This window comes from Leopardus geoffroyi, chromosome B4 (genome assembly GCF_018350155.1).
Source record: "Leopardus geoffroyi isolate Oge1 chromosome B4, O.geoffroyi_Oge1_pat1.0, whole genome shotgun sequence".
Taxonomy (NCBI): domain Eukaryota; kingdom Metazoa; phylum Chordata; class Mammalia; order Carnivora; family Felidae; genus Leopardus; species Leopardus geoffroyi.
In genome coordinates this window covers 142,614,062-142,639,200 of record NC_059341.1, presented here as the reverse complement: position 1 = coordinate 142,639,200, position 25,139 = coordinate 142,614,062, and the positions used below count along the sequence as shown (strand labels likewise).

General features: G+C 56.1%; 2 protein-coding genes across 9 annotated transcripts in view; one reads left to right on the top strand and one right to left on the bottom strand.

Moving 5' to 3' along the window:
- The first annotated feature begins 7,629 nt into the window (after positions 1-7,629).
- On the top strand, positions 7,630-12,217 carry ARSA (arylsulfatase A). 6 transcript variants are annotated; one of them, XM_045465181.1, is made up of 9 exons: positions 7,630-7,751; positions 8,200-8,437; positions 8,632-8,872; positions 8,990-9,208; positions 9,283-9,452; positions 9,760-9,884; positions 9,974-10,101; positions 10,308-10,410; positions 10,513-12,217. In XM_045465181.1, exons 2-9 carry the CDS (start codon positions 8,220-8,222, stop codon positions 10,830-10,832), a joined length of 1,524 nt encoding a protein of 507 aa, XP_045321137.1. In that variant the 5' UTR covers positions 7,630-7,751; positions 8,200-8,219; the 3' UTR covers positions 10,833-12,217. The 6 variants fall into 6 exon arrangements, with proteins under 6 accessions (XP_045321137.1, XP_045321140.1, XP_045321143.1 ...); XM_045465184.1 differs by having other exon boundaries at positions 7,634-7,751; positions 8,185-8,437; XM_045465182.1 differs by having other exon boundaries at positions 7,648-7,835; positions 8,185-8,437.
- Positions 12,218-20,333: 8,116 nt separating this feature from the next.
- Positions 20,334-25,139, bottom strand: part of MAPK8IP2 (mitogen-activated protein kinase 8 interacting protein 2) — a 28,806-nt gene continuing 24,000 nt past the window's right edge. For all 3 annotated transcript variants that reach the window (XM_045467206.1, XM_045467208.1, XM_045467207.1), the window contains 7 exons: positions 24,997-25,072; positions 24,696-24,868; positions 24,489-24,598; positions 23,750-23,854; positions 23,535-23,605; positions 21,490-21,588; positions 20,334-21,084 (listed from right to left, as the gene is read on the bottom strand). In XM_045467206.1, the coding sequence (XP_045323162.1) occupies positions 21,012-21,084; positions 21,490-21,588; positions 23,535-23,605; positions 23,750-23,854; positions 24,489-24,598; positions 24,696-24,868; positions 24,997-25,072 (707 nt within the window). In that variant the 3' untranslated portion in view covers positions 20,334-21,011. The remainder of the gene's footprint in view (positions 21,085-21,489; positions 21,589-23,534; positions 23,606-23,749; positions 23,855-24,488; positions 24,599-24,695; positions 24,869-24,996; positions 25,073-25,139) is intronic.

Below are 25,139 nucleotides of genomic sequence, written 5' to 3'. Positions count from 1 at the left end.
GCTGGTGTCTCCTCAACTGATATAAGAGGGGAGCTCTAGAGGCCTCCCACTGGCCCATATGGGCTTCCTGCCTTGGAAGTCCTTGCCTGGACCAGCAAATAGTGTTACATTGGCTGCTCAATATATTTTGAGAACTGGGGAAATTAATACAAGATAAAGTCACATATTCACTGTGTCCATTGTGAGATGAACTGGTCCAGAATGCATATCTCACCTGACCTCCAAAGCACCCTGCTGATCAGTAGACTTTGGAGGCATCAGAGTGTCTGGGAAGTGGCATTAGCTCAGAATCAGTACCTAACAATCCCTGAAAACCTCAAGTGTCCCTCCCCAGCCCACCCCCTGCCCCACTCGCCAGTGCATGGCAATCTGGGCAAAAGTTTGCACCTCCCTGCAGGGGAGGCCACAGGGAAGACTTTGCATGGCCTCGGGTGTTTCCGCCAGGTCTTTCCCTCTGGCAGAAGGCTCAAGGTCTCTGAATGACTCATGTCCAGGAATTGGAAGAGGAGCTGGAGGGACTTTCCTGCATTGTGAGTCAATACAGGCCAGTTCCTGAGACCCAGGGTCTTTCCACCACCGCCCAAGCCTCCACTGGCACTGCCCTCTGTTTGTGTCCTGGAGGGTGACTCCAAGGCAATGAGACAATGGTCTCTGAGTCCACACCATTTTGTTTGATCATCATGATAACCACATCTGCCTGCCCATGTAGCCTCTGCCACCCCAATATCTCTTCACCTTGTTCCTTTTCCTCCCTACAGCAGCCAACTTTCCCAGAACGTTTCAAGGGTGTTGCTGTTCCCCTGTCTACTCCAAACTACACTCCTTAATGTCTTGTTGACAGGGTGTCCTCCAGGCCCCCTCAGAGGACACTTAGGGGACAACTGAGCAATTCAAGCACAATACCTTCCTGTCTCAGTCTTTGGATGCCTTTTTCTCCATTGCTCAAAAGAAACAGCAGGCCCCAAGATGGACTCACTTTTGCTAAGCCCCAGCAAGACTTATCACCTAACCTAATAGCAGTTTCAGCCTCTCCCAGGAGTGGAATTTCAAACCAATGAATCTGCAATTTCCTAGTCAGCACAGTGAGGTCATCTGCATGATAAGACCCCTTGCCTTCCCTAAGGAAAGGTGACCTTACCTAAAGCATTCCACTCTTTTAACTTCCTTGTCCCCCTTCCTTCTGCCTATAAAATCCTTCCATTTTGTACAGTTCCTTGGAGCTCCTTTCTATTTACTGGATGGGATACTGCCCCATCCAAGAATCACTGAATAAAGATCATTAGATCTTTAAATGTATTCTGTTGAATTTTGTTTTTCAACACCATTAAACCAAGGAGTTTGCAGCATCTCAACTCCATCACATGGGCCGGTGTAAGGCCTGGTTTTAATTACTAGTGCACAGTCAACACCATCCCAGCCCCTCAGATCCAGAACCGATGCTCACTGTCAGTCCCACCGGATTTAGGGTCATCTTCCTTCAATATCCATCCATCAGGACTTTGCAGAAGATGTGCAAAATGGTGCAATTATCTTGGTGCCTAAGTCTTCTGTTCCTGTGTTTACATTAAATTGCCCCTGTCTTGCTCTGAAAGGCTACACTATGACCAACTGAGAAGTTCACACATCAACCTTATCCCCCTCAAGCCCTTGGACCCGTGCAGGAGCAGCTGCCTCCCAGCCCCACAGCCAGACCTGCACCAGGCAGTGGGTGTCCCGGCTGCCATACACATGGGGTCTAGAGTCTGCTGCTAAGTATTGGATCTGCTCTGGAAGATGTTCATTCTGAGCTTCATCTAGTTCCTTGGAAGCACTGGCAAGGAAAAGTTGTCCCCCACCTGGTCTGTGCAGAACTTCCTTCTGGGAAGAAATCATCATTCCTGATGAAATATGCACATGCAATGATCTGATGAACTTTACTGATGGCATAATTTGTTCTGAAACCAGTCACTGGCCCAGCTGAGTGTCATTCACGGATAAGTGATCTGTAACCAGAGGTTGTTTTGTATCTAGTGTGACTAGTGTATCTGGTGATTCTCCTTCCTGCCCTGAGTGGATCTTTGAAGTGGTCTCAGGCATTAAGGATGCAAGGTTTTCCCTTGCACGCAAGATTGAATAAAACTTGACCAACTTGACCCCTGTTTGTAACTCAACTGACAAGTTGTCTTCGTCTCTCCACCTTGTTGTCACCCAGATAAGCCTTATCTTCCCTAGCCCCCTGTGGCCCCTGTGAAAGACCCTCCCTGCCAAAGTCCTCATAGTCCTGGCCAGGCACCACTGCATATGGACAATAATGGTAAGAATAATAATACAGATTTGCTACATGCCAGCTGAGGCTAAGCCTTGCCTGTGTCAATTAGCTTATTCCCCCACCAACAGAGGCCAAGGGCAGCAGCTCACAACTAGACAGAGGGGTGGGAGAGGGAGCTCAGACACCAGGGAAAGCCTCACTGAAAGAGACATCCCAATGGACCTGAAGGACGTGGGAGCCAGCCATGCTGATACAAGGTCAAGAATTTCAGATAGGGAGGAGCAAGGTCAGAGGTGCAAGACTAGAAGATGCCAAGGGCAGGGGGCCGAGGGACAGCGCCATCCAAAGCTATACCACTTCATGCCAGCCACAGCACTCCTGGGCACCCCTCTCCTATTTGCTCAGAACAGCACCCCCTTCCTGGGAGCCCTCCTGCCTCCCGCTCCATTGCAGTGGATGCCATGAGAACCTCCCAGTCCGCACCTTGTTAGAGAATTATTTGGGGGCGCCTGGATGGCGCAGTCGGTTAAACATCCAACTTCAGCTCAGGTCATGATCTCACGGTTCGTGGGTTCAGGCCCTGTGTCGGGCTCTGTGCTGACAGCTCAGAGCCTGGAGCCTGCTTCAGATTCTGTGTCTCCCTCTCTCTCTCTGCCCTTCCCCTGTTCACACTCTGTCTCTCTGTCCCTCTCAAAAATAAATAAAAACAGTGAAAAAAAAGAAAGAATTATTCATGACACTTGTTAAAATGGTAAGCAGTTGGTGGGTAAGCAGTTGGCGGGGTGCAGCCACCATGGAAAACAGTATGAGGTTCCTCGAAAAGTTAAAAGTAGAAACACCATATGAGGGGCGCCTGGGTGGCTCAGTCGGTTAAGCGTCCGACTTCAGCTCAGGTCATGATCTCGCGGTCCGTGAGTTCGAGCCCTGTGTCGGGCTCTGTGCTGACAGCTCAGAGCCTGGAGCCCGTTTCGGATTCTGTGTCTCCCTCTCTCTCTGCCCCTCCCCTGTTCATGCTCTGTCTCTGTCTCAAAAATAAATAAACGTTAAAAAAAATTAAAAAAAAAAAAAGAAACACCATATGATCCAGTAATTCCCCTACTCAAAGAATAAGAAACCAATTCAAAAAGATATATGTACATTTTTGTTTATGGCAACATTATTCACAATGCCAAATCATGGAAGTAACCTATGTCCACTGACAAACAGATAAAGAAGATGTGGGATATATATACATATAGATATAGATATGTAGGTATTATATATTATATAGTTGGTGGGATATATATAATGGAATATTACTCAGCCATAAAAAGGAACGAAATCTTGCTTTTTGCAACAACATGGATGGAGCTAGAGGGTATAATGCTGAGTGAAATGAGTCAGTCAGAGGGGCGCCTGGGTGGCTCAGTCTGTTGAGCATCCAACTTTGGCTCAGGTCATGATCTCGTGGTTTGTAAGTTTGAGCCCCACATCGGGCTCACTGCTGTCAGTGCAGAGCCTGCTTTGGATCCTCTGTCCTCCCCTCTCTGCCCCTGCCCGCCCCCTCATAAACAAAGAAAGAAAAACAAAAAAAAGAAATGAGTCAGACAAAGACAAATACCATATGATGTCACTCAGGTGTAGAATTTAAGAAACAAAACAAATAAAAAAGAGACAAACCAAGAAATAGTCTTTTAACTATAGAAAACACACTGATAGTTACCAGAGGGGAGGTAGGTGGGATGGGTGGAATTAAGAATGCACTTGTAATGATGAGCACTGAGTGATGTATAGATTTGTTGGGTCACTGGGGTGCCCGGGTGGCTCAGTCAGTTAAGCATCTGACTCTTGATTTCAGCTCAGGTCATAATCCCAAGGTTGAGATTGAGCCCCGCATCAGGCTCCACACTCAGCATGGAGATTCTCTCTCTCTCTCTCTGCCCTTCTCCCCTGCTCACACTCTGTCTCTCTAAAATTAAAAAAAAAAAATTAAGCTTATTTATTTATGTTGAGAGAGGGGAGGGGCAGAGAGAGAGAGAGAAGGAATCCCAAGCAGACTCCACACTGTCAGCACAGAGCCCGATGTGGGACTCGAACCCACAAAATGTGAGATCATGACCTGAGCCTAAATCAAGAGTCAGACGCTCAACTGACTGAGCCACCAGGACGCCCCTAAAAACATTTTTTAAAGAATTGTTAGGGGTTCTGGGTGTCTCAGTCATTTAAGCAACCAACTCTTGATTTAGCCTCAGGTCATGATGAGCCCGAGTCAGGCTCTGTGCTGACAGCGTGAAGCGTGCTTGGGATTCTGTCTCCCTCTCTCTCTGCCCCTCCCCTGCTCACACTTTCTCTTCCTGTCTAAATACATAAACAAACAAAAAAAAAATAAAAAATAAAAATAAATACATAAATAAACACTAAAAAAAAAGAATTGTTAGATCACTATCTTGTATATCTGAGGCTAACTACAGTTTGGTTTTTTTTTAAAGAATACATTTAACCAATTAAAGAAAGTGGCAAAGCAGACTTCATAGGTACCCAGACCACTGTGATAAAATTATGTGGTAGGGGCTCAGCTCTGATTACAGCATGGGCAAGTGGGACCTGATAGTGATGGGGTTCAGAACATGCTACCCCAAAGTACGACACTTTAGCATACTGAATATTTGAAGCTGAAGGTATGTGAGAAAACAGCAGAACTGAGACGGTCACTCTGAGCTCTCTCTCCCTTCCCCCATGAAACAGGCCATCAAACCTTCCTGTGAGAGGTACCCTCCCTATGCCAGGAGAAAAGGAGCATCCTTATGCCACATACAAAGGAAAGAATCCCAACAAACTGGCCTTGCTGAGTTTCCTCAGTTTACTATACTAACCTCATACTCCTTAACCTGTCGTATTCCTCCACAGCTGTCCAGTCTTCATCAAACGTAGCAGAAAATACTCAAGTTTAACTGTCTCTTTGGATCGTTTCCGTATGAAGTCTCCCATGTCAGGTAAAACTTATAAAATTAAACAAATGTGTGGGCTTCTCCAGTTAATCTGTCTTTGTCCGTTTAATTTTCAGACCCAGCCAGGGACCCTATGAGGGTCAAGGAAAATTTGACCTACAATAGCCAAAGGGTAGGAGGGGGCCAGTAGACAGAAAGTCACTAAGAAGAAACAATCAGGGGTGAGAGGGGTTCCGGCTAAACCAATCTACCAGGATTCTTGGCAGACAGGCCAGGTGATCAGACATCAGCTGGGGGTGGTGGGGGAGGGTTCTTGCTAAAACTGGGTTTAGCAGATGGGCCTAGAAGAAGGTTCAGGAGCCGGACTAAAGTTTGGTCAAGCAAACCAAAGCTCAGTCCCTTGGTTGAGACATGCACCCACCAGCAGTGCCCTTCTGGAACTAGGACCAATCACACTACCTCAGGGTGGCTGCGGGGAAGCAAACAGGAACGGCGATAGCTGAGAGCAAGGAGCCTGCACAGATGGCCTCCGGTGTCCAGGGGCCCGACAGTCAGCCAGTCCCAGAAACCACCACAAAATTCCTTCATACAAGCTTGGGTGTTCGCACTTGAAGCCGCTCCCCCACCCCACCCACCCCACGCAGGCCCAGGAGACGGAGGCCTCTCATCCCTAGGTACAGAAAGACAAGACCAGCACCACTCACTGCAAGGCCCCTCTCCTAACTGTGGGCGTCAGTTCCAAATTAGCAATGTCCCAGGCGTCCAGAGCCACTTCCTGCGCGCTGGCAGGCTGCCCCCCATCAGGGCTCTATCCCAAGCTGACCCTCCTGCCAGCTCCTGCAGCAATGCCAAAAAAGAACTCACATCTCCAAAAGACTCAGACGCCTGCAGAGGCTTGGCTTTGAACAAACATAGCTGGTAGCACACAGACCTTCCCCCTACCTAGAGGTCAGGGCTGGGCTGGCTCAGCGGTCCCGTGTGCGCACACCTGAGCAGCCTCCGGAAACCACAGGGAAAGTGCCAGTCATTTGCATAACATTACAACCACAGGCAGGCTCTTCCCAAGAATAAGGGCAGGTCCTCAGCTGCCTGGGGTAGTTCCCAGCTTGCAGTTAAAAGGGAAGAAAGTGCTTTTGGTCGACTCCTTTTAAACTCCAATTCACAGCGCCGACCAGCTGTGATAGCTCCAATTACAGGTTCAAAGATTTCTGGGCCATGGAAAAACTTTCTGTCCTGGCCACCCGACCCCATACCGCTCCCACGCAAAGGCCCAGAAACCACCCTGGAATGTGCCACCAAGGGGATGGGTGGCCAGAGACTGGCCCCTTCCTTTCCCCACAACGTCAGCAGAGCCTTGACCCCAACCCAGTGTCCAGCCGCATCTCTGAGAGTTCTTACCCTTTCAGTTTTGCTCCCCCACACCCTCCCCGGTCTTGAGCTTTCATGTTTCATGGCGGCTGGGCTCCAGTGGAAGGAAGCTGTGTTCTGGTCCCCCACCCCAGTCCCCAGAGGCCGAGCCAGGGCCCTATCCACTGTCCCGCTGGCTCCAGGGTCAGGAAGCACAGAAAGCCTCCCCAACCGGAAACCCAGGTCCTAGTCTTCCTTAGGCCAGAGGTCCCACAAGGATGACATGAGTTTGTGGGGGAACCTGAGGCTGGAAGGCTGCCCTTGGCCGTCGGGGGGCAACTGCTGGCTGGGGGCCCCCCATGACTACACCCAGTGACACCCGCCTAGCCTTCTTCGGACGCTCCCTCTCACTGAGACAGCTAAACCAACTGGGGAGCAAAAAGGTGAAGTCATCTGTCCAAGGCGATCCAGTGATGGAGCTTAGTCATCTCCGCAGGCAGGTTCTTCCCAGTGTGTAAGCCGGAGGCAGGCCAGACCCGACACCCAGACATGCACACACACCACACACCACACAGGGTGCACACACACCACACACACATACCACACACACACACACACACACACTGACACGCAGACACATGCACGGAGGGGAAAGGGTCTGAAAGAATTTGCAATCTCGTGTTTCGAAAAAGCACCAAAAGTAACGTTGAAGGAAAAGTCAGCAGCAGACGGTTGACTCCGCGGCTTTCATTTCGCTTTGCTCATCCAGCGATGCCCACAACACCCAGGTGCTCAGGTCCTTTCAAAAAGGACCCCGAGTCTCCCAGTCCCGGAGTTTGGGGGCCTCGCCCCGCCCGTACCCGCGCGCCGCCCCAGACTGACCCGTGCCAACCCCGCCAACGGCCTCGGGGTGCAGAGGGGGACCGAGTACGCGCCCCGCGCCCCAGACGCGGACCCCGACCCCGACCCGAAGCCGAACCCGGAGCGCGTCTTAGCGTGAGCAGGCCCCGCCCCGCCCCCGCGAAGCCCCGCCCCGTCCCCGCCCCGCGAGGCCCCGCCCCGTCCCCGCCCCGCGAGGTCCCCGGCCGCCGCGCGCAGAGGGTCACGGGACGCGGGGCGGGGGGCGGGGCCGAGGCGGAAGCGCCCGCGGAGGGCACTGCTGCCGGCTGTCCCGACCCGCCCCTCCTCCGCCGGGTACTGCCTTCGTCCAGCCGCGCCAGATCCCGCGGGCCAGTGTCATGTGACTTCTGTCTCTGACCACGAGCCTGAGCCTGCAACCTCTGGTGAAGAGGGTCAGGTCGCCTGAGAATCAGGTGTCCTGGTCCCCGAGGGCCTCCAGGGAGTTATATCCCAGGTCACGGTCTCCTGGGTTCTGTTGGGGTCAGGGGTCTCCGGAAAGTCCGGAAGTCCTCTGGGACTTCAGGAAGGGAGTTATCTGGGTCCGGGAGTATTTGGGTCTGGGGTCTCAAGAGGGGGATAGTGCCTGGGTCTGGGGTCTCAGGGGAGAGGTAGCGCCTGGATTTGGGGTCTCAGGAGAGACATAGTGCCTGGAGTCTCAGGGGAGGATAGTACCGAGACCTGGGTTCTCGGGGGAAGATAGTGCTTGGATCTAGGGGTCTTTGGGTTAGAGCTCTCTGGAGCCAGTTTGCTTTCCTTCCCAAGGGTCTCTTGTGATAGGCCCATCTGTGCTGTGTGCCATGGTGGTACTGTGGGCCCTCGCTCTGGCCTTCGCCATAGGCCTGGCCGCTGCTGGCCCACCTAACATCATGCTGATCTTTGCTGATGACCTGGGATACGGGGACCTGGGCTCCTACGGGCATCCTAGCTCCACCACCCCCAACCTGGACCAGCTGGCCGCGGGGGGGCTGCGCTTCACCGACTTCTATGTGCCCGTATCTCTGTGCACACCCTCCCGGTAAGTGAGGGGGCCAGGGGAGCCCATACGGCATCTCCCAAATTCACTCTGGGCTCCTGTGGGGGAGGCAAAAGGCTCTGTCTCTTTGGAGAAGCTCACGTTTCTCGATCTTTCTCCCCTATCTCTCCTCCTCCACATGTCCACTTCAACCTTAGTTTCTCTCTGTCTCACGGACTCTGGGACTTGTCCTATAGGGCTGCCCTCCTGACCGGCCGACTCCCAGTTCGGATGGGCCTGTACCCTGGAGTTCTGGAGCCCAGCTCCCGAGGGGGTCTGCCCCTGGAGGAGGTGACCCTGGCTGAGGTCCTGGCTGCCCGGGGCTACCTCACAGGGATAGCTGGCAAGTGGCACCTTGGGGTGGGGCCTGAGGGGGCCTTTCTGCCCCCCCACCAGGGCTTCCATCGATTCCTGGGCATCCCATACTCCCATGATCAGGTAGGAACCTCCAGGGCCCTCAGACACCCTCCTACCTACCTCCTAACAATCCCCTTCCCCTTGACCCCTTGAGCCCCACCCCACAGCCCAGACTCCTCACTGGAACTGCTCCGCCAGGGCCCTTGCCAGAACCTGACCTGCTTTCCGCCATCCACCCCCTGTGATGGCAGCTGTGACCAGGGCCTCGTCCCTATCCCGCTGTTGGCCAACCTGTCCGTGGAGGCACAGCCCCCCTGGCTGCCTGGACTTGAGGCCCGCTATGTGGCTTTCGCCCGTGACCTCATGGCTGATGCCCAGCGCCAGGGCCGGCCATTTTTCCTGTACTACGCCTCTCACGTGAGTGACCTTGACCCACCCCCCCGGGCTGCCCCTGACTCCTACCCAGTGCTAACTCCTGTCTCTGCCCACAGCACACCCACTACCCCCAGTTCAGCGGGCAGAGCTTCTCGGGGCGCTCAGGCCGAGGGCCATTCGGGGACTCCCTGATGGAACTGGATGCAGCGGTGGGGGCTCTGATGACAGCGGTGGGGGACCTGGGGCTGCTCGGAGAGACACTGGTCATCTTCACTGCAGACAATGGGTTTGCTGACAGGGGGACAGGGGGTGGGGAAATGCTGGCTGGTCCCTCACCGCGGCTCACCGGGGTCTTCCCATCCTGACTACTGGCCGAGGACGTGGTAGGATAAGGGTGTCTGGGGAGATGCTGGCTGTATCACGGTGACCTACAGGGCACGTGGGAGGCTAGGGGCCACGTGCTGGTCTTGGCAGGACACAGAGGGGACGGGCACATGCTGGCCGTTTTTATGCATAGCATGTAACTCTGGGGCTGGGGTCACCAGGGGTCACCCTGAGCTCCCCATCACTGACGACCTCCTTGTGTGTCCCAGGCCTGAGACCATGAGAATGTCCCATGGCGGCTGTTCTGGCCTTCTTCGCTGCGGGAAGGGGACCACCTTTGAGGGGGGTGTCCGAGAGCCTGCCTTGGCCTTCTGGCCAGGCCACATCGCTCCCGGTCAGTCTTAGCCCCCCCCCCCCTCACGAACCCCTGGCCCCACTTCCCCCACCCTGGTGGCACATGGAGTGGTCGTCCTCTGCCTCCAGGTGTGACCCATGAGCTGGCCAGCTCCTTGGACCTGCTACCAACCGTGGCAGCCCTGACCGGGGCGCCTCTGCCCAACGTCACCTTGGACGGTGTTGACCTCAGCCCCCTGCTGCTGGGTACAGGCAAGGTAGGGCCAGCGAGGCTGAGACCCCGGCCCCCCCGCTCCGCCCCGCAGACCCTCTGGCGAGTGGCCTCCAAGTGGTGCTGCCAGTGGTGTTCCCGGGTGGGCCAGGGGGCAGCAACGCAGCCGGGGCCCAGGCTGATGGCTCTGGGTACGTGCACACCAGTGCTGGAGGGCCCTGCCCACCCTGTGATCCCTGGCTTTGCCCCCAGAGCCCCCGGCAGTCTCTCTTCTTCTACTCGGCCTACCCGGACGAGGTCCACGGGGTCTTTGCTGTGCGGAGTGGGAAGTACAAAGCGCACTTCTTCACCCAGGGTAACTTCCTCGCCCCCAACCCTGCCAACTCTGTTGTTGCCCCAAAGCCTGGTCCCTCCTCTCGCCCTGGCCCTTTGCACAGACATGCCCCCCCCTCCCCAGGCTCCGCCCACAGTGACACCACTGCAGACCCTGCCTGCCACGCCTCTAGTCCTCTGACTGCCCACGAGCCCCCGCTGCTCTTCGACCTGTCTGAGGACCCTGGTGAGAACTACAACCTTCTGGGAGGCGTGGCTGAGGTCACGCCCGAGGCGCTGCAGGCACTAAAGCAGCTTCAGCTGCTTAAGGCCCAGTTTGATGCTGCCTTGACCTTCAGCCCCAGCCAGATGGCCCGGGGTGAGGACCCTGCCCTGCAGATCTGCTGTCAGCCCAGCTGCACCCCCCGGCCATCCTGCTGCCACTGCCCAGAGCCCCAGCCCTGACAGCACTGGTGCAGGCCAGCCGGGGGCCCCTCGCCTGACCCGGGCACGTGATGGTTGGCTGCTGTGGTGCGGGTGTGTGGAGGCAGTTTGTACCTGAGAATGCTAATAACACCAGCTGGTACTTACAGGTGTGACAATTCCTCTAATCCTCGTGATAACCCCGAGGTAGGTGCTGTTCTGCCCGTGTTACAAATGAGGAAACTGAGGCGTGGAGTGATCCAGCGACTTGTCTGAGGTCACCCAGCCAGTAAGAGGTCGGGCTGGGATCTGAACCCAAACATCCTGGCTCCGGGAGCTGCCCCACAACCTTTGTGATTGTATGTGTTAGTGCGTGCAAGCTTGGGTCCTGAGTGTGAGCATATCCCTTCATGCAGAGCTGTGCTGAGTGCTTTTGTGTGCCAGGAACAGGGTGGGGTGGGTGTGAGGTGTGGTGGGCAGAAGACCCTGAAGTCGCCAAGCCCCCGTGAGCACCAGGTGTCCCCTGGAGGCTCAATAGCCGGACGGTGGGCTCTTGGGAGAAGCCTGTCTGAAGGCAGCCGATGAGGTGCACATTCCAAGTGCAGATCAGGGGAGATAAGCTCTTGAGATGGACCCCGGGCCCTGCCTCTGCCCCTTCCAGAGCTCTGCATTTTCCGCTTTCCCACACACTTCCTGTCTCCCTCCTCCTCCTTTGACTTCAGACAAGCGTTCTCCACCCAGAAAAGACAGACATCAGGTTTGGTTCCTGCTCAAAACTCTGCAGACTTCCCATCGTGCTCAGAATTAAATTCAAACTCACTCCCTTAGAGTGGTCCCGTACCCTCTGAGGTCTGCCCTTCTCCCCACCCAGTACCCCTCATCCCTCGGGCCTGGCATGCTGGCCTGGCTGTCCCCCTGTGAGGCCAGGAGGGAGGACTCACGCAGCAGTGCGGGGCCCGTGCAGGATCGCCCTGTGTGTCGCCGACGTCAGGTCCCGTGTGCCTCCAGAGCCGCACTGTAGCCTATGCTCCCTCAGCGTTGGCTCAAAGAGAAGAGCGTTGTCCGGGCGGCCGAGGCCCAGAAGGCAGCCGTCCCCTTCCCTAACAGACCCCACCGTTCCAGTGGTGGTCAGAGGCCCATTGAGTAGGAGGTGCGAACGGGCTCTCCCTGACCTAGTCCGAGCCAGTCACAATCCGACGCAGTGAGTGGTCCAGGAGTGGCATGTAACTGAGAGTCCTGGTCAGTGAAAGGTCGGGGCCAGTCTGTCAGGACCCTTGGGTCCCCTCCAGCATTCTTACTCTGGGGCAGTGAGGGTGGAGCAGTGCTATCGCTGCCCCTCGCCAGACATCATGCAGCTGCTAAACCAGTGTCCCCAGCCACCTACCTCCTAGAGCTCACAGTATAATAAACCCTACCTGTTAAAGCCAGTGCTTGTGGGTCACGTTACTTTCAGCCAAAAGAGGTCCTGCTGGAATGAGACGAGCGAGTGGGATGTATGGCAGCCACGTGTATGAGTGCACGTGACCTGGAGAGGGAGCCTATGGTGTCAGCTGCAGAGTGCTGAGGCCCACTCTGTGCTCTCCATGTGGCCCTCCCATCACTTCTGGTCTGGTCTGGTGCTGCACCGACCATGCCCCAGATCCCACGGTGTCTCGGGGCTGCCCCCTCAGGGCAACGGTTTCCTTGGGGGCCCTTGCAGCCGCTGACGCCGGCATAAGGAGGGCCCAGGTGCACGAGTGGTCGGAGTGGAGGCACTGGCCCCAGATGGGCGAGGCGTGCCGCACCCCTGCAGCCTGCAGCTTCTCCTCCAGCGGGACACACGGTCACCTCCAGGTGCCTTGGTTTCGGAGTGAGGACTGAGAACCGAAGCAGGCACCGTCTGTGCATGGCATCCGAAGACCAAACACTCAACAAGAACCACAGAAATGCTAATACCCAGGCACGACACCAGGCCTGCCGCCCACCTGGGTGAGGAGCACACTTTGTAGTTTATCCGCCACCCAGTGCTGTGCATAGTGCTGGGGTGCAGATTGCCAGAGGGGACCCACCCCTCTTCCCAAGGGACATGAGTATCAACCCTGAGATCTCAGGCTGGATTTCCAGCAGGAGAGGATCCCTCCTCCTGTGGGGAGGGTGGGTGTGTGGGCTACTGCCTGGGAAAGGATACTAGGGAAATTTCAGGAGCTACAGGTGTTCTCTAACTTGAGGGTGGAAACGCGGTGCACACTCCCGTTGCCACATGTTTTTTATACTTTGATAGAAATGAGAATTTAGCTGGTAAATAGCACAACGGGAGAGGACTTGGTCCTATAAGAGCACAATCATGAGAGGATGCAGAGATAATTGAATACATCAGGGATGCGCCTCTGTTGGCGGAGATCTGAGGAGGGTGCTGAAACCCACCCTCCGCACCCAAGGCTCGAGAGAGAAGCAGATTCACTCACTTGGTCACTACTTTTGATTTTGCTCTGATGCTTTTGCAGAAATGCTTGTTTGGCATCGTTTCCGCTGCTTTAGTGGGAGGCACCCTCCTCATCCAGTCTTTGTGCACACACATGCCCATGTGTGTACACACACACTTGCAAACATGCACACATGCACAGAGACGCACACATACTCGCACATACATGTGAGCACACAGCACACACAGGCCTGCACACATATTCGTGCACACACCTGTCGTGGCCCCAAATGCTGTCTGCACCATCCCTGCATTTCCCATTCTTCTCTGCTATTGTTAATTAAAAAAACAGCTCCTTTTCCTGTGAGCTGAAGATTCATCCGTTCACCAGGCTGGCGGCTTTCCATTCCCACAGAGTGACTTCCTCAGGCAACCCAGTCTCTTCTGGAAGGAGCTCTGTGTGTTTGGAACCAACAGAACAAACACATTGGTGCTGCAGTTTCCTGTCAGGTGCGTTAGGAAGGAAGAGGAGGTGTCTGGAGCAGAGGAGCGCCTTCAGGGAGACCACCCCTCCCCTCCATCACCCACTCCTTACTCGCCTTTCCCCAAGTGACCGGAAGGGGGAGCAAAAGTGACAGTTCATATTTAAATTCGCCTCTTCCCTGAAAGTTTTTATCACAAAAGGACCGCACTTGTTAGAGCTCCCCAGGCAATGCCTGCAGCCACGGTCCAAGGTAAGAAACGCTCTCAGGGTCTCTGTGCTCGCACAAATCATGTTCTAAGCGTAACACTAAGTGTAACCTCACTTTGCTGCACCCTGACAGTGCCTGTCCACTGTCCAGTGTGTCCTGTCCTTGACCCCAGGGCTGGTTAGCAATAACAGAGGGAGGGGCGCATTTATTTATGCCTCCCCTCAGCCTCCTTGGTTCCTCCTCTGAGTGGTCACAGCCACAGGGGTGAGGTCTGACCTCTCCCTGCCCCAGCACAACACCCCACAGCAAGGAGGGAGGACGGAGTCTCCTCAGGTGGTCTCAGAAGAAAGGGACCCAAGGTAGAAAGAGGGGTCTAGGGTGCCATCTGAGCTGACAGGCAACCAGGGCCCTGGAGGGAACAGGTGGGGGGTGGCCTGGCCCAGGATTCCACAGCAAGAATGGAAACACTTTCTCATCACTTTGCAAGCCCTGTAACGTGATGCCCAGAGTCTGCCCTCCCCAGGGAATACCCAATGCCCTACTGGGACTGCAGCCCCCTCTAACCCCAAGGGAAGGACAGTCAGTCCAATGACCCTGCCCCACCCAGACATGGGTCTCCAGGTGGGGGGAACCCACAGAACACGAGAAAGGGGTCGGTCCATCTGCCCACAGCAGAGCCGCTGCCCATCCATTCCCGAGGTAGCCCCTGACCCTCTGGGGCACCCCTTGTCTTGCCTTCCTTTCTCCCCTGGGAGTCTCCAGCACCCCCCCCCCAATAAGTTTCCTTTTGGTTAAGTTATCAAGAGTCAGTTTTTATAGTTTGGTTGTGACCACAAACTGCTAACTGATACAGAAGGAAATGAAATACTAACCCCCACCCCCATAATCCCAGCAAATGTGGGCTGGCGGAGAGAGGACTGGTCCCTGCCATCCACGTTCAGTGGGTCCCTGCCAGATTCAGTATAATGTGCTGTGTTTGAGGTAGCAGATGGGGCACTGCTTCCTGGAGACACGAGGCACAGCCCTGGGGGCCCACCTGTGCCCACCCTGCCACCCCTGGGTAGGGGGCCTGCCTGGGAGACGAGCTGTGTCTGAACAGCATGACCTCCTCCATCTCCTTTGCCACGCTGACTGGACAGGTCACCTCCCCTAAGACATCCCCCCCCCCGCCCCCCATGTGGGCTGCACAGTCCAGTCCCTACCTGGAGGTCCCTGGGGAAGAACGGGGCACGTCCTGGTGGCTGGTGGTGCTGAGCCCGCTCAGGCTGGCCCCCTTCCCAGGAGCTTCCTCCATGCCCCTCTGCTGCCCACAAGTGCAAGGTGGTCAGCCTCCTCTGCGTGTAAGCCTCATGCAGGATGCCCCAAAGGAGCGCAGGTCGTGCCCTCCAGGGTCAGCATGTTCTGTCTAGATGAAGGCGAGGAGTCCTGGGCCCACCGGGTGGTGAGCGGGGTTCTGCAGGGGTGGGGCCTCGCACAGGGCAGGGGCCAGGAGCCAGCTGCTCCTGTCTGCTCCAAATCTCATGAAGAAATAAAACATAAAATCAAAGTTCTCCTTTTTGCCACCAACTCAAATGAAGGCTGAGACAGCTTTGGGTAGACCGTTTTATCCTCCTCGCTGCAAAGTTCTGCGCACAAAAGGACTTCGTTCACAGGTGTGAGGGAGCAGTAGCAGTGCAGCTGACCTTGGATTTGGTGGGTGTGACCTCGGGAGTGGAAGCTAGACATGTGCCGGGTCCTGTCTTCTGGGTCCTGTGCCAATTCCACAGGACATGATCCGTGCAGGGTGGGGGCGTGTTCGGGGAGAGGTTCCGTGCGCCAATTCCCACCCCCACGCACCTCACACTCGTGAAGGTCCCGCCACACCTGTGTCCACACCTGCAAGCCAGGCAAGGCCAGCTCACGGCGGCAGTTTTGGGGATGAGGAGCCCGGTGCCCTGGCTCTGCTCAGCACCAAGGCGGTGTTCCTTAACGTCACCTCTGCAGAGAGAGTGCCGTTCACGTCCCATCACCCTCATCCTCGGGGGTGGTCTTGGATCCCCACCTGGCAGTTGGAGGGGGGTCTTCCGCCAGGCTCCCTGGTCATGGGGTTTGCCCTCTGTGCCTCTTTTGAGGAAGTCAGAAACACTGCTCGGCTCGAGAGGCTCAGAAGGTGGGGGCAGGCCTTCTGACCTCAGCTGTGGCTGGCTGGGCCATCCCCAAAGGACTTGCTTCTTCACTCTGCTCTCAGCCTGCCTGTGGGCTGCACACTCCTGGGGCAGCTCTCCACTGGTGGGGGCCAGGAGCCAGCAGGTAAATGTTCCTGTTCCCCATCCTTCAGGTGATGGTTCAGGGAGGCCTGCAGTTTGGGTCTCCACCAGCTTCTCCTCCCCCCAGTGCCTCTCCCCCTTCCCACTCCTCACCAGGGCACTCAGTGGGGCTCTTGCAAGACCGGCTGCCTGCCCCTTTGTCCATGCTCTTCTTCTGGCATGAAATTGAGCACAGTGCCAGGAGGCACAGCAGCCTTCAGGCAGGCATGAGGACAAAGACCGAGCACCCAAGACCGGGACCAAGGGAAGGAGCCTGCTATGTTCCAAGTAGCCTCCTTCTAGTGGCCAAGCCAGCCTCCACACCTCGTACCCTAACTGATCAGATCGGTCTCCCTGGCGTTCTCTCTTAGAGCTGAATGCTTTGCATCACACCTATTATATGATCTATTGTTGAAATATTTTCATTGACATCCCAAAATAACTGTGTTCTCTATATGCAGAATGTAAAATCCAGGGTGGATGTATGTTTGTTGTACTTCAGTAATTATATACATATATATAAATCTATATATATATATATATATATATATAGAGAGAGAGAGAGAGAGAGAGAAAGGAGACTAGAAAAAATACACCAGAATATTAGCAATAGTTGTCTTTGAGTTGATATGAGAATTTTTTTATCTTCCTTCTGTTTTCTGCAGTGTCCAAAATTCCCATAATGACCGTGTGCTCTTTATAATGGAAAAATAACACTTTAAAAAATAGACAAATTCTATTTTGAATAGTGTTTATAAAAATGATAATGGGCACTATGTGATGAAGTGCTGTTCTTGGCCTTGTCTGCGGGGCAAGTTCATGGAAGCCTCATCAACATCCAGAGATGCGTACTTTTATTGTGGTCCAATAACCTTTTTTGTTTGCATTTAATTAACATACCTTTACTTTTGTATTTTTAGTTTTTCTGTGGATGTTTCTATTGCACTTGGGAGTCTCTAATAAGCACATATAATACTTGAAACAATTAAGACAAGCTCATACAGGAAAAAAGGAAGAGAAGCAGTGAAACCGCCCTTCTTCATGTTCACTCTTTTTTCTAACACAGGTTCTGCACGCTTTTTTTCCTACCATAGCATAACAAATGTTTTCTGGGTTATTACTTTTTTCATACCTGTCCGATATTTCAATTAGGTAAGTATACCTTAATTTAGCCGGTCAAAATTTAGATGTTTATGCTTTCAACACTTGAAACAAGAATGAATACAAAGCTTTTCGTTTAGAATGCTGTCCTTAGCCTGGTTTCCAGAAGTCAGAGCCATGGCATTAGAGTCTTACTCGCTCAGCACACAGGGCTCCAAGGACTTCAGCAAGTGTGCACTGGGCTCCCAGAGGACAGGGGGCATCAGCCACACCCCTGCTCTCTTGGACTCGTATTCCACAGCCTCTGCCAGGGGAGCAAGAGGAGAGACCCCTAATCCAACTCCAAGGCTCAGGGTCCCCCAGCACCCAGGAGGACAGGTCACCCAGCAACGTACAGAGGACAGCAGATGACCGCAGGAAGCTCAGAGGTTCCAAGGGCAGAAATGGGGTGGAGGGGGTGGGGCCTCAAGAGGGGCAGGAACAGGGCAGTTTTGATAGGGAGCCACTGCAGCTTCGGAGGGATAGTGTCTGCCGAGGTTTCTGTTTAAAAGCATGGGATTAAAAGTGCCAGTGGATTCACAGATGCGGGTTGAGGCAGGAAGCCTGGAGGAGGCTTTTGATGCACAGAGATATATAGGTGGACATCAAGGTGGTTTGGTCCAGGCAGAGGTGGGGGGATGAAGGGGCAGACTTAGGGGTGACGGGGTGGAGGTGAAGGCGGCTGCAGTGGGGTCTCTAGGGCAACTCTGGTTCGGGTGCCCGAGAAAACGTGTAAAACCCAGGACACAGTTAAGAGCACGTGGGGAGACGCTTATGTGAGTTCTAGGTGTCCACAGCCCCTCCTGAGCTGCCTGGGCCCTCTGCACCTCAGGGCTCTCATTAGGGTCATTGCATTTACAGTACTCTGCAAAGCCCCCGCCCACTGACCAGCTGAAGGAGTGGCTTCCAGTGCCAGCCGGGATTGGTGAGCTAATGTGTAGCACACGACTGAGCCAAGTGGTCTGCTCAGAGGCAGAATGTTGGAGCTCTGTACAGGGAAGGCATTGGGTCCAAGGGAAGAAGCCAGTGAGAGAGAACCCAGGATGCAGCCAGGGATGGGGTCTGCAGCACAGCTGAGCTAGAGGAAACCCTGAGATTCAAGGAGCAGCTGGAAAGGGGAAGAAAGACAGGCAGGTGCAGGAAAGGAGGTCAAAGAGATGGAAGAAAGATGGGCAGGTACGGGAAGGGTCCTGCTAAGAGGGAGCCGTTCCAGATAAAGGACACCCAAACATGGCCAAGCTGGAGGGGAAAGGTTAATGCTACAGAAAAATGGGGAGATGATTTGGAGGAACTGAGGTGGAGGTGTGGGTGGGCATGTGGTGCCTTTCCTGAGATGAATGAGGACAGTGAGCACAGGTGGGCAGTGAGGACAAGAGGGCAGTGAGGGCAGGAGGGCAGGAGGACAGAAGGGCAGGAGGGCAGGAAGACAGGAGGGCAGGAGGGCAGTGAGGACAGAAGGGCAGGAGGACAGGAGGGCAGGAGGGCAGGAAGACAGGAGGGCAGGAGGGCAGTGAGGACAGAAGGGCAGGAGGACAGGAGGGCAGTGAGGGCAGGAGGGCAGTGAGGGCAGGAGGGCAGGAGGACAGGTGGGCAGTGAGGACAAGAGGGCAGTGAGGGCAGGAGGGCAGTGAGGACAGGAGGGCAGGAGGACAGAAGGGCAGGAGGGCAGGAAGACAGGAGGGCAGTGAGGGCAGTGAGGGCAGGAGGACAGTGGGGACAGTGAGGACAGAAAGGCAGTGAGGACAGGAGGGCAGGGCATGCAGAATTCCCACCTGAGTGAAGGAAGAGCAGAGTGCAGGTGGGTTGGGGGGGGGGGTCCTTTTGGTGATGCAGCCAGAGGATCTGTGGGTCATGCTTCCGTGCCCAGGTACATTAGGGTGCAAGTTTCAAACATACACAGCTAGGGCTCTCTGCCTCGTCACAACTTAGTGGGAAAGTCTCCTCAGACATCCTGCTTGGACTCTCGACAGTAGAGCTGGAACGTTCCCGTGTCCTGGTTTGTAAGCTGCGTGTCCACGGCGCAGCCAGTCCCTGCTCTGTTGGTGGGGCTGTCTACATACCAAAGGTCTGGACCATTTATTAACTCTTATTTTGAGTAGAGGCATGTGATTTTTTTAAGTCTGTGTATTTATTTACTTATTGATTTATTTATAGCACGCGAGTGGGGAGAGAGAGAATCACAAGCAGGCTCTGCACCGTCAGCACAGAGCCCCGTGCAGGGCTCAAACTCATGACCGTGAGATCATGACCTGAGCCAAAATCGAGTCAGATGCTCAACCAGCTGAGCCATCCGGGCATCCCCACAGCATGTGGTTTTCATAGACACTAGTTTTAAATTTATATGCAGTGAATCTGTCTAACCCTCCCATCACTCACTCTCATTTCATAACTTGTCCTGCAATCTTCCTAGTGTTGGCTGCACTGGTCTGGCTCTGGGGGAAGGACCCAGACCCACCCCCATGAAGGCCCTGCCTGTCACGCTGACCTCAGCACCCAAGATCCGGGGCTCACCTGGGGACCGGGGACAGGAAACCCATTCTGCGGCAGATAGTATCTGCGACCAGCTAGAGGCCTAGTGACAAATAGCCACATTTCTTCTTCTGGATTTCTGTGAAAAATTTTTTCAACACCAATTTTAAGATTGAAACAGACTGACCCCCTGCTCTCCCTCTCACACACTCACAAGCGTGCATATACACCCATGGGCGCACGCGCGCACACCCACACCCACACACGCACGCACACTGGTCTGAGCTATACCAGCTCCCCCATGTGGCCACCCCCAGCCTGGAGCTCTGGTGTGGACAGAGGAACACACAGGTGTGACCAGTGCCCCCTCTCTTTCTCTGGGCCCAGCTTCCTCCCCGGCCAATCAAGCACGTTTGGGGAGAACCCCTAGGAAGGTCCACGGCACGATTTTGGAGAGCACTTCTCACGGCTCCATCAACCTGGAGTCTTGGGCCCCACTGCCAGGGGCAGCTCCCAGTCCCTTATCTGTGCCACCGTCCCCCAGAAACAGCCAGTGTCACACCAAGCAGAGAGTTTATTGAGGCGCTAGACTGCGGGGAGTGTGTGCAGCGGCGAAGCGGACGCTGGTGCGACCAGGGCCAGGGCGGGCGCCCTCCTCCTAGCGTCTGGGGGCTCGGGGCAAGCATCCAGAGCTACTCCTAATCTCCCCCAAGCCCCTTCTGGGGAGCCCCTCCCTGCTTCCCCCTGAGCTCCACGGAGGGCAGTATGGGGGTCCCTCTCTTTGTCCCTGTGGTCAAGGATGGGATAATCCCTTGAGATTCACTATAAAAATTAAAATTCCTTTATAAATCACAGGGGGGGGGGCCGGAGGGGATCACCTGGGAGCTTGGTGCCACTGGCCACCTAGAGCCTCTCCTTCCTCTACAACCCTCCCAGTTCTGACCCCAAGTAAAGAGCAGAGGGTGAGAGTTTGCAGGCACAGAGAGGGGCAGAGACAGGAACAAGGAGATAGGAGGAGGTCAAGGGGCAATGAGGGCGACACAGAGAGAAAGAACGGATCGGAGGGAAAGCGGAGAGGTGCGGACTCCTCTCTCCCGAGGCCCCTGGGGAGCACGGAGGAAACCCCCCGGACGTCGGTTCCCGCGCGCCCCCGATCCGGTTCTTGCCAAAGCCGCAGCGGCTTCTGGAGACACGCCCAGCCCCGGCTGCACCCGCGGCAGGAGGCCGGTGGCGGCTACTCCAGGTAGATGTCCTCTGTGGGGCAGGCGTACTCCAGGTGCTCCTGGTAGTACTCCAGGAAGGCGCGGCTGGGGGAGAGAGCGTCATCCAGCAGCCACTCGGGCCACGCCCCAAGTTCTCCCTCCTCGCCCACCCGGGCCTGCGCATGTCACCCCTGGACCCCGTTCGTCAGCTCTCCAGGCCCGCGGGGCAACACGCCGCTTCCACCCCCAACACCCTCCCCCGGGCTCCTGCCCCGCGTCTGCAGACTTGCTTTCCACCAACTTCTTCCAACCCTCCAGCTCTGTGGCTCCTCATCTGGCCTTCCCCTCACTCCTGGACAGACTCCCCACCCCACGCCAGGCCTTCCCCCACAAACCTCACCTCCCTGCCCGTCTTCCCAGCCCTACTCTCCCCACCCCCCCGCCGGGCACTCACGCCCCAGTTCTGCGTCCCACACGCCCCCCCAGCCAACCCTCCCCACCCCAGCTCACCCCACACTCTGGGCCACGGGCCTCATGGACTCCTGGGACACAAAGACGTGGCAGGCAAAACGGCTCAGCAGAGGGTGTTTGGTGATGAAGCCGAAATAGCTGAAGGGGGGTTGGTGCAGAAGAACGTGAGAGCACACACACCTCGGGCCCCCCTTAAGATCTGGAGAGGGGTCGGGGACAGAGGGACAGAGGGCTCCGGAGGAGAGTAAGGGGAGGGGACAATGCGTGGGTCACAGGACTTCAAGATTTCAAGGTGACTTTTTGGGTTCTAGTGCAAGCACAGTGCTCGGCACCTAAGAGGAGTGAGTGGCCTGTGTTACTGTCTCCGCGACAGGGGTGCCCCGCCAGGGCCACCCGCCTCCGTGGCTCCCCACCCACAGCACACAGCAGGGCCTCCGTCCTGCCCTCTAGGTGTGAGGCACGTGAGCCCGCACAGTCCCATCCCTGGTCCTGCAAACTCCTGCAGCTCTTATCTGAGCTCTGATTCGGGGCACGGCGTTGGCCCTCAACCCGCAAAACCCTCTTCGTGGAGAGACACCTCCCCCTCTGGTTCTGTCACAGCCTTTCGGCCACCGCCCCAACGCTTCCCTGAACCTGCCCTGTTCTCTTCACGGAGACACTAACGACAGTTACTGCCCAGAGGGAGAGCCCGTCAGAGCCCCGCGGCGTGAGTCTGGAGTCTCCCCCACTGTGGCCCATCCAGCCCACATCACACTGGACTGGGCTCCTGTGGCTCTGCCACACGGGACTCCACATGACAGTGTCACGGCCAAAGCGACACGCCCATGCTGTCGGTGAAGAGCCGCATCTCAAACGCCGCGTTCAGTCACATTTACAGTCGCCGACGCTTCGATGGCGCTCCCGAGTCCTGGGCACCGCCCTCAGCCCTTCCTGTTCTCACCTCACACAAACTTCACGACAGCTGCGTGAGCTCAGTGTCCCGTTCTACTGTCTCTAGATGATGGAAATGAGGCGCCGAGGCAGCCAGAAACCTGCCCAAGGACGCACGGCCCGTCTGTGGCAGCGCAGGAGTCCTTGTGGCAATCCGTGACCCGACAAGCCACGTACTCGTTCCATCCGGCACATTCCGGACCCGCTGCCTCCTTCACAAGGAAACGAGCTACCCCTTCGCCTAACGCTACTTCCTCGGCGCCGCCTCACCGTGAAGGACTGCGCCGAGTTCTGGAGCAATACGCATTAGGAAGGTCTGGGCCAGGAGAGCAGCTCCTGTGTCCCCGCCCCTCCACCCACCACCTCCGCTTCTGGAATCCTAAACCACTGGTCTGACCATCCTTCTCTCACGGGCTCGCACTTGGGGGTCGTGTTTAGGCGTCCAGACCTGAGCTTGTGGCACATGCAGTCTCCCTCCCGCTGGTGCCGCCCTCAGCCCGCCGCCCGTGCAGGTGTGGCCTCCATGCAGACCAGTCCTGTGGTGCCCGAGCGCCCTGCTGTCTGGTCTGAGCCCTGACACTCTATCCAGCTCTGCATCCCGACAAGCCGGCTGGTCAACCCAACTGAGTCACATTCAGTGACACCACTGCAAATGGGATGAAATACAAGCTCTGTGACAGAGTCAAAGGGCACCGGTACTCCTGGTGTCCCTCCAGCCTCATTCCAGCTGTTCCCCAAGACACCTAGTGCCCCCCACCCACAGCCTTGGCTCGACTGGCTCCCTGCCAAGACCTGCCCCGTTACTTACTTGTCCTCCAAGGCTCACAGAATGCTTTCCAGTCCCCACCTGAGTCCCAAGAGAACTCACCCACCTCTCCATAGGTCTGCTCACTGGAGCCCCTTAGCGACATCTGCCAGGCCCCGGTAGATGCTTCTAGTGCTAACTTGTCTATGTGTCTGTTTCCCCACCCGGACCAGATGGGAGCTTGTTTTATCCATGTCTGCTGAGCCCAGTGCAGAGTGGGCGCCGTGTAAGGGCTCAACTCACAGAGCCACATGGCCGAAGGCGGGGCAGTCAGGGCGGTGGAGGACGGGAATCATAGAGGGGCGGCCCTGGGGTTTTATGGGGACTCTGAGGAAGAGAAGGCTCTCACCAGCTGTTGCGGGGATGGCAGCCACAGAAGGAGATGTTCTTCATCTGGAAGAAGTGGCTGCAATGCTGGAACTAGAGCAGAGGCGGCAGGTGTCTGCCAAGTTAGACGGAGGGCCTGGAGCCACTCCTGGCACCCCTGCCACCCTCCCTCCGTCGGACCCTCTTGCCTTAGCCCATCCCCAGCCTCCCCTGTGCCTCAGACCCCTACACCCCCACCTCGGGTCCTCCGCTGAGACTCAGCTTGACCCCCCGAAGGGAAATCTCAAGGTCACAGGAGGCAGGAGGACGCAGGTGGACCGTCAGCTTCCGAGCAGTAGCAATCTGGGGAAGAAGTTAGGGGAGAGAGGGTCTCAAGGGCCTACAAGAGTGTCTTCGTCTCCCCTTGGTGCAACATTTGCATCATGGATGAACGCTCTTGGCACTGACTCTCGAACGTGTGAGCCAGGGCTCTTGGCCGTTCCTTAGGCTCAGGACCGCCTGGTCACCTCTCTGCACAAAGCCTGCCATTTCCTTCTGTTCCTCCAGACAGGACCACAGCTCCCACCACCCCCGGCCTCCTCACTGCCCACCCCACGAGCTGGAGGGGAGTTCTCAGGCACAGGGCCGTCCTGCTCTTCGGCTGCTTTTCCGCTCAGTCACAGGACCAGTAGAGGGCAGGTGCTCATTAAATGTTGACTAAGAACGAATGAGGGAGCAAATGACGGAGTGAGAGTTGGTCTTGATTTGCAGACAAAATCAGGAAGTAGAGGTCCCACTGAAGCTGCCAAGAGACCCCAAGGTGCTGGGAGGCAGCTGCCAAGCTCTGCCCTCTGACCAGGCCTCTGAATCAGAGCTGGGATCCCTGCCCCCTGAGGCTCCCAAGGCCCCACCTGAACCCTCTGTGGTCAGAGGACTGGGGCCTCCGGAGGCTGTGCAAGCCTACAGGACAGAGGTGGACCCCTGCCTCCAGACTGACCTTCTGCATGGCTGCACACAGGATGCCATTGCCCTGGTGACAGGGCACCTCTACGGAGCCCAGGAACTGCACGTCGAAGCGCTCCACCCAGCAGGGACTCCGCTTGCTCCCTGGAGGGGTGGGGAGGGGAGGGGAGTATCATAAGGGGTCTAGCTCAGACCAGTGGGCGGCTGGGTAGCAAACTACACCTCGGGGATGGGACCTCACCCAGCAGGTCCTTGGCAGGGCCGGGCACCGCGTGGGCGTAGAAGGCAGGGAAGACCCCACGCTCCCCTGTGCGCATGTTGAAGCCACGGAACCAGAAGTCGTCCTCCTCGGCCTCCACCAGCACCGGGTCATCCACATCCAGCTCCAGTTCGTCCGGATGGCGGGGGATGAACCTGAGATGAGGTCAGAGGTGGGAGATCGCTGGAGGAGGGGCAGCACTGGCTGGGCTGCGTCCCCCCGGGCCCAGCGGTGTCTGCAGACCAAGGCTGGGGATCACTGCCGGCACCTGAGGAGGCAGTACCTGAAGACGGCCCGATGGGTTTGCTCTCGCTCCTCCCCGTTGACCAAGCAGGAAAAAAGGCCAAAGGACTCGGTGCCTGAGTGACAGAGACAGGGAAAGACAGACTCAGAGGTGGGAAAGGAAAGTACTTGAAGGCCTGGCCA

Coding starts and splice junctions, on each gene's coding strand:
- ARSA (XM_045465181.1), top strand. CDS start 8,220: ATGGTGGTACTGTGGGCCCTCGCTCTGGCCTTCGCCATAGGCCTGGCC. Junction 9,453..9,759: donor ATCTTCACTGCAGACAATGG/GTTTGCTGACAG, acceptor TGTGTGTCCCAG/GCCTGAGACCATGAGAATGT. Junction 10,411..10,512: donor AGCGCACTTCTTCACCCAGG/GTAACTTCCTCG, acceptor CCCCCTCCCCAG/GCTCCGCCCACAGTGACACC.